The following is a 14138-nucleotide window of genomic DNA, read 5'->3' on the forward strand; positions in this document are numbered from 1 at the left end:
GGTTGGTGAGTGAGAGTGACTGCAGGGAGAGATGATCAGATTAGATTTCCCGAATCTGGTTCCGAGCAACGAACCAACCCCGTCCACCGGTCACGTCGGTGGCCATCCAAAGACTGACTGACTACTTCTGGTGAGGTGATTCAGGATCCATGGCTGGGCCGGGAAATTATCTGATCCTGCCTATCTTCTGGTGCTAATGCTAGGAGAGTCTAGTGCAGTGGGACGTGTTGGGGCAGCTCACCAATAAATTGGCTGATTGATATGGAGCGGGAGGAAGAATTTTCGGGGCCCGCTGCACGTTACCAGCTGATACCAATGGATACCAGTGGATACGAGTGGATACCACCCTGACCTTCTATACATACCATACATACCTTCATACTCTGCGTTACATACCTTAACATACTCGAACCATACGGCCATACCTCTAAGTGGGGACTGATTGATTATCTTGGACTCCTCTTGGACTCCTCTTGTGCTCCTCTTTTTTCTCTTCGGTGCCCATTCTTTACCCTTCTAGCCAAGCGGCCAAGCAGCTCCGAAGTTCCTCACCTTACGTAAAGCCGGTGACTTGGTTGACTTGGTCCCCTGTCAATCTTCCATTCTTCAGTAGCGGCTGCTGCTCCTTCACTCACTCCATTTCTCTTCATCTTCTTTCCCCTCTCCTTCTCTCCTCTCCCCTCCTCCCCTCCCCTTCCCTCTCTTCTTCTTCTTCTGTCCCTCCGCCAGAAGTGTGCATGCGATTTCCCTTTGCGAGTGCAGGCAATTCCTAAGGGCGTAGCACCTGCACCTGCACCTGCATGGCTGGCCACCTGTGAATTGCGCCTCACCTTTCCCCGCACTCCAACCTCCCATTCACCGACACAACCTCCTCCTCCTCCTCCTCCTCTCTGTCAATATGTTCCTCAAGAAGCTGGCGGGCTTTCCCCGTCTGCTTTTGGCCGGCAATCCCACCAAATATGAAGTCGCTACACTGTTCACCGGCATCGTCGCCGCCATTGGCGCTGGCGTCCCCTTTCCCATTATCGGTATCATTTTCGGTGAACTGCTCGACAACTTCAACTCCATCTCCTGCGCGGAATCCAACGGTGAAAGCGACAGCTCCGACCAAGGCAGCATCAACCACGAGATTCTCCTGATCGTCTACCTGGGTATCGCGCAATTCGTCCTGATCTACGTCCACCTGACCTGCTGGACCCTCTCCGGGGCTCGCCTGTCCCAGCGTCTTCGCGAGAAATACCTCCGCAACCTCATCCGCCAGGAACCCTCCTACTTCGACAAGCTGCCCCCGGGCGAGGTGGCCTCCCGCCTCAGCAGTGACATCCAGACCATTCGCTCGGGCACCAGTGAGAAAGTCGGCATCGTGCTGTCCAGTATCTCCTTCTTCGTGACCGCCTACATCGTCGCCTTCATCAAGGACTGGAAGCTGGCCGCCGAGCTCCTGTCTCTGATCCCCGCCTATTTTATCATGTCCTTCATCGGCAGCCACTACATCGAGAAATACTCCGGCTCCATGTCCGACTACGCCGCCACCGCCGCCTCGATTGCCTCCGAGGCCCTCAACAATCTGGTCGTCGTCCAGGCCTTTGGCGCCAACGTGCGGCTTGAGAAGAAGTTCGCCTCCGCGCTCAAGTCCGCCGAGACCGAGGGGCTGAAGAAGGCGACCGCGGTCGGTGTGCAGGCCGGTTTCTTATACTTCATCGCCTACTCGGCCAACGGTCTGGCCTTCTGGCAGGGCGCGAAGCAAGTCGCCGCCAATGTCCGCGACGGCACCAGTGGCATCAGCGTCGGCGCCGTCTTCACCGTCATCTTCATCCTGGTCGAGGCCACCCTCCTGCTCAGTCAGACGGCGCCCTTCCTCCATCTGTTCATCGCGGGCGTTGCTTCCTACGAGAAGCTGCGCGAGGATATGGACCGCCAGCCGCAGATCGACGCCACCACCACCGAGGGCTTGCGGCTGACCGACGGCCAGGCCGAGGGCGGCTTCGAGCTCAAGGACGTGACCTTTGTCTACCCCTCGCGGCCGGAGATCACCGTGCTGGACAAGGTCAGCCTCAGCATCCCCGCCAAGAAGCACACCGCGCTGGTCGGCCTGTCCGGCAGCGGCAAGTCGACCATCGCCGGCCTGGTGACGCGGCTGTACGACCCCGTCGAGGGCCAGATTCTGTTCGACGGACACGACCTGCGCGAGATCAACACCCGGGATCTGCGCAGCTACCTCAGTCTGGTGCAGCAGGAGCCCTCGCTGCTCGATCGCTCGCTGCTGGAGAACATTGCCCACGGCCTGATGAACTCGAGTAACCCGGAGCACCACCGCTTCAAGGAAACGCTCCTCACCACCCAATTGGAGGAACTCGCCGCGGAGGTGCGCGAGGGCAAGGATCTGATGGCGGCGGCGCAGAGCCGTGGCGCCGAGGTTCTGGAGGTGGTGCAGATGGTCAAGCACGCCGCCACGCTGGCCGATGCCGACACCTTCATCAGCGCCCTGCAGTATGGATACGGAACGATGGTGGGTTCGAGTGGTCGACTGATCAGTGGTGGGCAGAAGCAGCGTGTCTCGTTGGCGCGTGCCCTGATCAAGGACCCTGCCGTGCTGATTCTCGACGAGGCCACCGCGTCACTGGACTCGCGCAGTGAGCAGCGCATCCAGCGCGCCATCAACAACATCGCCAGCGGCCGCACCATGATCACCATCGCCCATCGCCTTTCGACCATCACCGGCGCCGACAACATCGTCGTCATGCATAAGGGCACAATCGTCGAGCAGGGCGATCACGCCACCCTGATGGCCCGGGGCGGGGCGTACGCCGACCTTGTCAAGCTGCAGGGCATGTCTGCCGCCGCGGACAAGGACGAGGGCCCCGCGGCCGACAACGCCAGCCGATCGGACCAGCCCTCGTTGACGGACGTGGAGATCGAGAACGAGAAGGGCAGCCTGGCCAACACCGACGAACCCACGGAAAAGACCCCGGTGGTGCACGAAGGCCCGGCCTCGGACTCCAGCAACACCAACACCCCCGATGCCAACGAAGAGGCCGATCCGGAGGAGCTCAACACCCCGAAGAAGTCTCTCTGGGCGCTGGCCAAGGGCTACGCGCCAGCCCTCCGACCGCACCTCCTGTACATTTTCCTGGCGCTGATCGGCTCGGCCATCGTCGGCGGCGCCTTCTCGGGCGAAGCGGTGATCTTCGGTAACACGGTGGGCAGCCTGAACCCGTGCAAGGGGGCGTCGAGCATCAGCAGCAGCGGCAACTTCTACGGGCTGATGTTCTTCATCCTGGCGATCATCGAGTTCTTCGCCAACGTGGTCAGCTGGGCGGGCTTCGGGCGCATCTCGGAGAAGATCGTGTACACGGTGCGGGTGCTGTCGTTCCGGTCGCTATTCGAGCAGGACCTGCAGTGGCACCAGTCCGAGGGCCGCACGCCGGCGCTGCTGCTCTCGTTCATCACGCGCGACGGCCAGGCGCTGGCCGGGCTGAGCGGCTCCGTCATCGGCACCGTCATCTCCATCACCATCAATCTGATCGCCGCCATCGTGATGACCCACATCATCGCCTGGCGCATCGCCCTCGTGTGTCTGGCCCTCGTGCCGCTCCTGCTGGGCGCCGGCCTCATGGAGCTGCGCGTGCTCGGCAAGTTCGAGGAGAAGCACGAGACCGCCTACACCAAGTCCGTCGACATCGGCGTCGAGGCCATCACCTCCATCAAGGCCGTCGCCTCGCTGGCCCTCGAGGAGGTGACCCTGCGCACCTACCGGCGCTCGCTGCGGGGACCCCGCAAGGAGACCCTGCAGGTGACGCTGCAGGCCAGCTTCTGGCAGGCGATGACCTACTTCTTGGGCAATATGGTCAACGCCCTGGCGTACTGGTGGGGCGCCAAGCAGATCTCCAACGGCAACTACACGCAGACGCAGTTTTTGATTGTGGTCTTCTCCCTGCTGGTCAGCGCCCTGCTGTGGAGTCAGATGTTCGCGCTGGCCCCCGAGCTGACCGCGTCCAAGGGCGCCATGGCCCGCATTTTGGGGCTGATCGAGATCGGCTCCGACAAGATGCGCGGCAACGTGGACCGGCTGCCGCCTGCGCTGTCCGCGGACATTGAGTCCGATGCCGTGAGCAGTGAAAAGCATGTCGGCGGCGGCGGTGCGTCAACCGTGCAGCTCCGCGACGTGCACTTCTCGTACCCGGCGCGCCCGGACATCAAGGTGCTGAACGGGCTGAGCGTGAACATCCCAGCCGGCAAATTCGCGGCGCTGGTCGGCCCCTCCGGCGCGGGCAAGTCGACGATCATCTCGCTCGTGGAGCGATTGTACACCCCGTCGGCAGGGTCGATCCTGGTCGACAACCTGGACGTGACGCAGACGCGGGGCGTGTCGTTCCGGGACACGATCTCGCTGGTGCCGCAGGAGAGCGTGCTGTTCGAGGGGACGATCGAGTTCAATATCAGCCTGGGCGCGCCGCCGGGGCGGGACGTCACTCTGGACGAAATCCAGGAAGCATGCAAGCTGGCCAACATCCACGAGACGATCATGGCGCTGCCGGAGGGGTACCAGACCCTGTGCGGCCCGAACGGTAGCCAGTTCTCGGGCGGGCAGAAGCAGCGGCTCAGCATCGCGCGGGCGCTCGTCCGCAAGCCCAAGCTGCTGATCCTGGACGAGTCGACCAGCGCGTTGGACGCGGAGAGCGAGAAGTTGCTGCAGGATGGGCTGGAGCGCGCCGCCCGGGGCATTACGGTCGTGGCGATCGCGCACCGGCTGAATACGATCCGCAAGGCGGATGTCATCTTCCTGATCGAGGCGGGCCGGTGTGTCGATTCCGGTACGCATGAGGAGCTGCTTGAGCGGTCGGAGAGTTATCGCGCCAATGTGCTGCATCAGACTGTTGCTTAGGGCTGTTGATGGCCCCTGTGGTGGATATATAGTTATAGTATCATGGTTTTGGGTAGGGTGGTTTTAATAATAGAATAGATTTTCGTTTCTCATTCCGTCTCTTGGGATGGATGCACAGACACACCTCACCTGCTATCTGTCAATTTGCGGAGAAGTGTATATTATGCGAGTGACAATATGGATCACGTAGCTGGGACTGTTGAGTACAGACATTATTTGTGTAGGTTGTATGCCGAGTATGCTCCTCAATCCCACAGGAAAATCCTGAATTATCACAAGAAGTAAACATGCATCCTCACCCTCAACTCAAAACCTATACTCTACCTCAGCTCAAGAACATCAACCAAACAACACATGAAAACCCACCAAAAAATACCGCAATACACCCATACCACACCGCACGGCACCGTCCCGCCTAGCGCCTTGGCTCATTTATCCGCTGCCCCAACCAGCTAGCGCAGCCGAGCCCAACTATCTAATCAGATCCCGACCAGCGACCGCCACCGACCGCCACCGGGGCCCGCCCACTATCTGATCCGCCGGTTGTCTAATCAGATTGGGCCATGGTCCGCTTGGGGACTCGGGTGCAGCTGTTGCAGCTGTTGCGGTTGCGGTGCGGTCGGGTTTGGGTTCGAGTGGGGCGTACTGTGTAACGGTTTATCTGTGTGTAAGGTGGGACAGCATACAGTACGGTATGGACGGTTACACTGCAGTTGTTTGGGATTGTGTTGCACAGCAGATGCGGGTGGTTTGTTTTTGAGAATACGGGTAGGTAGGTTGTGCTCCTTTGTGGGTGTGGTGGTACAGCAGCAGGTCCGGTCCTGTGGGTGGTACCGCATTACCGTCCTGCGTGTGTACTGTACCGGTGATGTGACATTACACAGCAGATGCAGCGTACCTTGTTTCAACGTCAGAGGTTATACATACTACCGTACACCTGCAGGAGGTGGTGTGATATTACACAACAGATGCAGTCTACCTTGTTTGAACGTCAGTTGGGACCTGGAGGTAGTACAGCTTTACAGTCTATAGATACGTACTGCCGCCGGTGGTGTAACATTACACCATAGCTGCAGCGTACCTTGTTTGAACGTCGGTCGGGTATTCTCGCTAAAGGAATAATAAACAGGACTGTACCAACAGCCGTACCATGCGTAACCCCATACACAGTACTCACCGTCCACCCATACATGGTGAAAACCGGAATCCCTAGCCATTCCCTCCCCCACCTTCTGCCCTGGCGCCCTCGAATCCTCGCACCTCGCCTAGACTAGTCAAGCTCAGAATCCGTGGATGCGAACGAGGCACGATCAGATAAAATCTCTGCGTTTCACCTCCAGAATTCTGCAGTAAACAAAACAATTTATATCAATACCGCAAGTCATCAACCTACACCAACGCCGACCGAATCAATACCTGGATTATCCATAAGTAGCGATACCGGCGCCCGGCAAGCGGAGCTGCACCTGAACCCAAGACGCACCCACAACAACATCATGGAACCCACCATCGGTGGACCAGGCCAAACTCCTCTTTCCGCCCGAATTCCAAAGCCTGTCATGCGCGTCGGCGTCATGTTTACGGAGGGGTCCACTGTCGCTGTCGCTGCCGTCGTCTGCTGAATCCGCTTTCCGCAGAAGTGGGAGGGAGTTATCTGATCGGGATCCAGTGCTTCCCGGTCACAACTCTTCGGTCGGTGGTTACGCCGATAATTATAATCACAGCACAGGAGAGTGTAAACCGATGGAGTGGTGGTGGACTAGAGGTAGAGCAAGGCTGGAAGCTAAGTTACCTAGTTACGCCACCGTTCCTAGCTTTTGGTCTGAAGCGGTGCTGCCTTACCTGGTCGGGGTACCGGATCGTATACGAGCAGAGTTTTCACTCCATTGCGCCCGTAGTATCCTCGTCTTTGCTGTCCCCGGTGCCAAAGGATTAAATCCATATCCCACGGGAGGTAAAGAGCGGTAGGTAGATCGACTCCCGGATGAATTGGTGTCATGTTGCACGGTCGGCAATCTCGCTGAGACTTGCTGTGGCTGAGGCTGCTGCCAAGTCGGTTCTCGCCCGTCTAAGCTTTGCGTCTAGAGTCTAAGAGCCTAAGACACTAAGAGTCCAAGACACCAAGACACCAAGACACCAAGACACCAACACCAAGACACCAAGACACCAAGAAAAGCCAAGTTTGATGTTCGTCCGACTACACTGTAGAACTGTATGCACTCATGCACGATTTCCCCACTACAAGACACCAGATGCAGGATGCAGGCAATGCAGATGAATTAAAACTAGATACAGAGGTATAAACTAAACAGCCCGTGGTCAGGGGCTGCGGATAAAAACGGGGTAACATGGAAAAACGGCAAAGCGCCAGGTATCTGTAGGTGGAAGCAGCGCTTCCCTCCCCTTCTTCTCCCCTTTTGGTGATGGTGATGGTGATATTTGTGTCGGTGGTGGTGGTGGTGGTGCTGCTGCTGCTGCTGCCTACCACACCATACCGTGGACTTGCTTCTTCTTGCGCAGGTCGATGTCGCGGATCATGAACATCCAGATGAAGGCCAGCGCGAACAGGCCGGTGCCGACAGCCAGCATGCGGGTCTGGGCGTAGCCGTAGGCCTCCTGGATGGCGGTGCGCACGGCGCTGCCGACCGGGTAGCTGAGCTGGGTGTCGATGTCCTCGTAGATGTCGTCGATGTCCGGGAGGGCGTCGGCGGGCAGGTACTTGTACAGGCCCTTCTCGAAGGTGTTGGTCCAGATGGCGCCGGAGATGGTGGAGCCGATGCCGTCGGCGACGGTGCCGACGACGTTCAGCAGCGCCAGCGTGGCGGCGACGTGGCGGTGGTCGACGGCGGCCTCGACGGCCAGCTGCTGCACAAGAATAAACACCGAGCCTCCGATGGAGATGAAGATCTGGCACATCACCAGGTACCCGACGTTCTGGTTGGGGCGGCGGAAGTAGATCATCAGCCCCTGCGCGAAGATGTACAGCGGCACCGCCCAGTACAGCAGCCAGCGGAACTTGCCGGTGCGCGAGATCAGCCAGCCGATGAACAGCAGCAGCACGCCCGACACCACGTCGAACGTGTTGTTCACGTAGCCGGCGTCCGCCACCGACAGGTCGTTGACCACCTGCAGGAACGAGGTGAAGTAGCTGTCCCAGCAGTAGTAGCACACCTGGTACGTCGCGTCCAGCAGGCACGCCCCCAGCACCGTCCGGTCCGTCAGGTACTTCAGCTTCATGAACGGCACCCGCGCGAAGTAGTACTCCCAGATCGCGAAGAAGACGATCATCGAGAACCCCACCACGATCATCGCGATGATGTACCCCGTCTTCCAGCCGTGCGGGGCCATGCTGGCGATGTCGAACGGGAGGAAGAAGACGACCAGTCCCGCCGAGAAGAGGAGGACGCCGACCACTGCAAAGGATATTAGTTTGAAGTGGGACGAAGGGGGGGGGAAAGGGGCGTACCGTCGAACTCCATGGCCCAGAACCAGATGTTCTGGGTCAGCGTGCGGCCGCTGCGCTCGCGCACGAGGCGGCCCTCCTTCTTAGCCTTGTTGGTGTTGTACCGCAGGATGCAGTACAGCGGGGCGGCGACGATGGGGAAGATGATGGCGAAGGCGCCGAAGGCCCAGCGCATGCTCATGCCGAGGGCGTCCTCGCCGGCCTTGGGGCCCGCGAAGGCGGAGATGATGTAGGGCGACGAGGTGAAGGCGTAGGCCAGCGCTCGGTTGCGCAGCTGCGAGGCGTCGGCGGTCAGCGTGTCGACGCAGAAGGTGATGCCCGAGAAGCCGACGTTGTAGAAGACGTAGCCCGCGCAGAAGGTGGGCAGGTTGTGGCACGCCGCCATGATGATCAGCCCCATCGTCGAGATGATGGCCATGAAGGCGAAGCCCTCGGCACGGCCCCACACGTCCATCATCTTGGCCAGCGGGATGAAGATGGCCGCCGTGCAGCAGTCGGAGACCACGTAGATGACATTGAGCAGCGAGTGCGAGTCCCAGGCCGAGGTGAGATAGGGGACCAGCGTGGACAGGATTTCGACTTGGAAGGCGTTGACGAAGTAGAGGAACCAGATGCTGGGTCTGTTAGTGGTGTTGTTCGGTATGCTCATGAAGTTGCGGATGCTGGGGAGCTGAAAGAAAGGGGGGTCCGGGGGTTCTCCCCCGGACCGGGATATTGCCCCAGCACTCAGGATTGAGGTTGCTGGGGAGCTGAAAAGAAGGGGGAGGGAGGGGGCAGGCGTACTTGATGAAGACGGCAATCAGAGAGGCTTTGGTCCAGGTGGCGGTGATGGCCTCGACGGTGAAGGTACCGGCCTGATCCTCGGTGGATTCGGGGTGCTCCTCGTCCGAGTCGGTGTTGGTGCTGTCGGTGGTGGGGGCTACGCCGGCCTCGACGTTCTTCTCGCCGGGCAGGGCGCTGCTGGTGCCGTCGACGGGGGAGGGGGAGGGCAGGGTGACGGCGGTGCCGGCCTCGTCCGTCGTCGACCGACGGAAGGGAGCCCGCAACTTGGTGAACATGTTGGAGGGCGGGGTGGGTGAGGGTGGAACTCCGAAGGGCAGGGTGGGATGGAAGAAGTCGAGCAGGTGCAGCGCAAGGGGAGGTCCATGCCCTTTATAAAAGAATAAGCAGTGGTCATCGCCGTGGGGGGTTCTTTGCCGGGGCTAGCGCAGCGTGACTCGGAGAGCAGTCTTTTGCTGAGTACTAGGTAGGAAATGTGCTCCGATCCACCAGGCCATCTGATTATGCTGGCTGGGCATGGCTGCGTTAGTGTGGGCAAGTAAGTTCGCGCAGGAGCTACGGTGGGGCGGCTCGTTTCTTGAATTTCTTGGGTTTCTTGGGTTTCTTGAGTTTCTTGAGCAGTGGCTAAGGCTTCGGCCGGCTGGAGAGGGAGGGAGAGGGTGAACGGAGAGAAACGGAGCTGTGTTGGTTGTACTGTGTAGATTGAACTGTACGTCTGTATAGTATTGTAAGCTGGTAAGGGAGAGGTGGTATCACGTATGTATGGTACGGTACCGCCAAGCGGAGAAAAGAGGGGCACTGGGATAGCACGAGAACTGGCGCCCCTCTGGCTGCATCACACCCCCTCACACCCCCCCACTGTGCGTTCTCACGCCGTTTCCACCTATCGCTAATTTCTCGGACTGGTCATGGTCTGCTGTCAGTGGAGAGCAACAAATCTCTCGCTTCGCGGTGAGTGTTTTCTCGGTGAGGGTTGAATACTTACCCAGCATCCAGTCACCAGTCGCGCAGGTTATCTGATCGCGATCTTGTCTTATCTGATCCGTGGCCCTGGTAGTATCGGATTTTTCACCGTGTCACCGGTGGGGATGAGTCTGGTAGGCCACCCAACAGTCCTGGAGCGTCTGACACAGACTACACACTAACTACACTAAGTATCAAAGTGTTCCACTAGTACGTGGCCTGGCTGCAACGTAATGTGGTCGCATCGTGATAAATAATTATCTGACTCCCCACCCGAGAAAACTCTGTAGTCTCCGACCAGCGAAGTGACCACTCGATGAAATGACTTGGTTGAGGAAAATTCAACATTCGATCGAGAGACTTTGCTTGACAAATCTGAATTCACAATACTCCTCATACTTGGTTACAGTAGTCTCAGCTACATTTCTCGAGTCCCGCCTTCAATGGCAAAGTCATGGTTATGTAATGTGTGAAGTTAGCTAGCAGGACTGGTCGGATGCACCCAGCATTGGATGTGACGGGATTGAATCACTTCTGCTATTTGGCATTCGGCGTCACTTGGTCTCGCCACGGTCGCACCAGGCCACACCCGCTACAGCTTGGAGATGTGATGTCTGCCGGTCGTCGAGTGGTTCCTTGACGCACTCCATGCACCACCATGATCTGGTGCACTGATGGGCTCGCCTTCGAGTGCAACTGGTGGCCCCCCTGCGTAAACGAGATTGCCTTCCCGGTGGCTATCCACACCCCCTTGCTAGTTCGCCCGACGGTCGAGTTGCCGCGACTGGCGCTGGTAGTGCCGTTTCTTCTAGGCACACGCCCGACGCTGCTCGCATCTGGGAGGTAGCCCGACGGCGAGAAGTTCGGGCGGATACACCTGTGAGAGGTGGGATGACCCCGTGAAGAACGGTGGCTGCATGGTTGGTGAGTTGCATGTCGTCGTGCCACATGTGGGTAGAGAGGGATGTTGGTGGTGTCTGGGTGCTCCAGTCCGATGATGGGTGATGGCGATAGAGGCAGGCTACGAGTCAGGAAGGTGGCGATGGCAGTGATGATGGTAATGCATCTGTCGATGGCGGACATTGCCTTCCGTCAAGTGGTCTTTGAGCTTGTCTCAATGGCTCACGTTGGAGGGGCTCGAGCTCAGTGGCAATCAAGCTGCCCGGGATGCTGCTGTTGCCGCAGGGGCACACACCCGTCGGACTAGTCGGTGGCTCTGCTGGAACTGGCAGGGACTAGAACTACTAGTGTCATCATGACACTGGGTAGGCCGGCACCGGAGCCCACGAGGCTAGGGGACTGGAAGGATGATAGCGCGGAGGTAGTCGGTGAGTTCACTGGCCTGCTGCCTGCAGCTTGTTGCTGTTTCTGTTGGCCGACAAGTCCGGCTGCATCTCGCGCTCATTGTCAAGTGTCGTCTGCGCAGAGACCGATAACACCTTCAGTCGACCATACGGATTTTCAACTCAGCATTTGGTAGCATCACAGACGACCCCACTGGGAATCAGAAGGTTGGAGCCAATTCCAGACCGTTAACGTGCTGCAGCCCACTGCAAGACTTTAGCCGGTGTGGAACGATGCTTGAGTTTTCTTCGCAGTGGGGCTGCACTTTGGGATGACGCCAAGGACCAGAGTTGATCGTTTTGTATGGGAGTCTAGGGCCAGGGTTGGCGGAAGCGTGACATTCAGGCTCTCTTCTGTAGGCCGAGATTTGATTCTTGGAATTGCGGTTGTTGAACTACCCCCATCGCAATTCAACCGTCGTTGTATAGTTGTGCTGGATTTTTGTTTGATTTCTGACTTCAATTTCCCTGCTGGTCAACTGTCGGCCCAAATCTAGTTTACAAGATGGATTTCAATCTCTGGCATGTTGCCAGATTGCCAGATGTATGCTGTTCAGCACAGCGGGAGTGTCTAAGCTGTTCGAACTCTCGACCATAGACTGCCGAAACTCGCCATACACTGCGCGGGCACGATCATGTGACCGTGTCTCCAACATATGCAACTCCCTCAGGGCTCTGTTGTATGGATGGCGCTATGAAGTAGAGAGAGCGAGTGCAAAACCCGAAAGTGGCAGTCGCAGTAAAGGGGGTCAGCGCTCATTGCTCCTTCTCTCCCAGGGCTCAGAGCGTGGACTGTATCACCACCTGCCCTGTTGGTGCCACTGCTGATTCACCTCGATCCCCTATCTCGTCGTCTGCCCATCTTCATACTTTCCTATTACTCCCTTCACACTTCCGGAAAGGTTTCTTAGCTTATCTTGTGTCTTGAACATCATGCACTTCCCTATTCTCATCACTTGGGCACTGGTCCTTCTGGCGTCCCTGGGACAAGGATCGCCGACCGGCTGCGTCGATGCCCTCTGTCTCATGACGCGAGCTGGACTGACGGCATTCCAAGTTGAAACCGAGCTTGGCCCACTACTATGCGACGCCTCCAGTGTCTTTGGTCCCGAGGATCCTCGCTGGCTGGGCGCGACACTGCGATATGACGAATTCCTGCCTCCTCAGTTCACAGTCATCGCCCAAGTCGGCTGTGAGTCCGATGTCTCCACCGTGGTAGGTGTCCTCCGTAGTGCGAACCGACTATTGGCTAAGGTGAAGTAGATTCAGTATGCGAACAGAAACAGCATTCCCTTCTACACCGTCAATCGAGGCCACGGGTGGCCGATATCGCAGGGCACATTCCGAGGGCTGGGAATCGACCTATGCCTGTTGCAGGACGTTACCGTACACCACACGAGACAGACTGCCACTGTGCAAGGAGGCACTGAGACACAAAACTTGATCGATGCGCTTTGGAAAGAGGGTCTAGTCATCAGTAAGTGCCTGGTACTCCTCCAAATTCTGGTTAGCTGACGTTGGCTTCGCCCTAGCGACCAGTATCTGCGCGTGCATCGGACATGGTGGCCCAGCCATCGGTGGAGGTCACGGAAGATATCAGGGCCAGTATGGGATGATGAGTGACAACTTTGTGAAGTTGAATGTAGTTCTTGGCAATGGAAGTTCCATCGTCGTCTCCAACGATTCCCATCCGGACTTGTTCTGGTCGATGAAAGGGGCTGGCCACAACTTCGGTGTCGTGACAAGCCTTGAGATCAAAGTCTACTCGCCCCCGACCCAGACCTGGTACTTTCGAAACTACTTCTACACGGAGGATAAGCTCGAAACCCTCTTCCAAGAACTTAACAACCTCACAGGCAACGGAACCCAGCCGCTCGAGCTGGACTTCCATTTCGGCCATTACGAGTGGAACCCGCTTTTCAACCTCAGCGATGTGAGTTCTCAGACCCCTGCGTTGCTGCGGCCCCGACTGACTGTGACGAGGCCGTGATTTGGTGGTCATTCAATTTCCTTGGCTCCGAACGCGAAGCAGAAAAGTACCTGGCGCCCTTCGACAGTCTCGGTCCGATCAACGTTGTCGGAGGCGCCGTGCCCTATCCCGCCATGCCGGATGCGACGCGCAATGGCAGGGTCAGTCTGCCCTGTACGAAGGGACTATCGAAGATGATGTCTACCACCGGTCTCCGGAGATTCAACGTGACAGCGTGTCGTCGGGCGTATGAATTGTTCAATGCGTACTTGAAGGCGTACCCAGCACTCAAGCCGTCCATTCTTCTGTTCGAGGCGAATAACCCGGCAGCGGCCCGAGCAATTGATCCTCGGAGCTCCGCATTTCCCCATCGTGATGATAATAGTCGGGTGTACGATTTGGAATCCTCCCCGTGCACTACGACCCAGAAAGTGGAAAGCTAACGCTCGCGTGCTAGACTTGCTATGATAGCTTATTTGCCCACCCTCCGTCTTGAGGAACCCGCATCGCAACTTGCCAGCGGCATACTGGACGCTATGCTCAACGGCCAGCCAGACAGAGTGCCAGCGACCTATGTCAACTATGCATTTGGCCATGAGTCGCTGGAGTCCGTATACGGCTACGAGGCATGGCGGTTACACAAGCTACGGGCCGTAAAGACCGAGTACGACCCTGGCAACAAGTTCTCCTATTATGTGCCCATCACCCCAATTGCCGAAGATAGTGCATGAGAGT

The 14138-nt window shown here is 57.9% G+C and overlaps 4 protein-coding genes across 4 annotated transcripts; 2 read left to right on the forward strand and 2 right to left on the reverse strand.

Moving 5' to 3' along the window:
* The first annotated feature begins 533 nt into the window (after positions 1 to 533).
* On the forward strand, positions 534 to 4977 carry BO95DRAFT_146921 (ABC transporter ATP-binding protein). The gene has a single exon (XM_025580610.1). The coding sequence runs from the start codon at positions 899 to 901 to the stop codon at positions 4883 to 4885; it is 3987 nt and encodes a 1328-aa protein (XP_025441867.1). The 5' UTR covers positions 534 to 898; the 3' UTR covers positions 4886 to 4977.
* Positions 4978 to 7146: 2169 nt separating this feature from the next.
* On the reverse strand, positions 7147 to 9451 carry BO95DRAFT_390264 (MFS general substrate transporter). Its single transcript, XM_025583597.1, has 3 exons — positions 9132 to 9451; positions 8352 to 8962; positions 7147 to 8298 (listed from the first exon to the last, which is right to left on the reverse strand). Exons 1-3 carry the CDS (start codon positions 9404 to 9406, stop codon positions 7367 to 7369), a joined length of 1818 nt encoding a protein of 605 aa, XP_025441868.1. The 5' UTR covers positions 9407 to 9451; the 3' UTR covers positions 7147 to 7366.
* Positions 9452 to 10326: 875 nt separating this feature from the next.
* Positions 10327 to 11292, reverse strand: BO95DRAFT_443283 (uncharacterized protein). Its single transcript, XM_025586629.1, has one exon. It carries the CDS (start codon positions 11172 to 11174, stop codon positions 10629 to 10631), a length of 546 nt encoding a protein of 181 aa, XP_025441869.1. The 5' UTR covers positions 11175 to 11292; the 3' UTR covers positions 10327 to 10628.
* A 1075-nt stretch (positions 11293 to 12367) lies between these two features.
* BO95DRAFT_364081 (FAD-binding oxidoreductase) lies at positions 12368 to 14134 on the forward strand (the record flags this gene model as incomplete). Its single annotated transcript, XM_025582646.1, has 5 exons — positions 12368 to 12649; positions 12698 to 12911; positions 12967 to 13367; positions 13418 to 13794; positions 13861 to 14134. The coding sequence occupies 5 exons, from the start codon at positions 12368 to 12370 to the stop codon at positions 14132 to 14134; spliced, it is 1548 nt and encodes a 515-aa protein (XP_025441870.1).
* Positions 14135 to 14138: the final 4 nt, after the last annotated feature.

Source organism: Aspergillus brunneoviolaceus (genome assembly GCF_003184695.1).
Source record: "Aspergillus brunneoviolaceus CBS 621.78 unplaced genomic scaffold BO95scaffold_37, whole genome shotgun sequence".
Classification (NCBI taxonomy): Eukaryota; Fungi; Ascomycota; class Eurotiomycetes; order Eurotiales; family Aspergillaceae; genus Aspergillus; species Aspergillus brunneoviolaceus.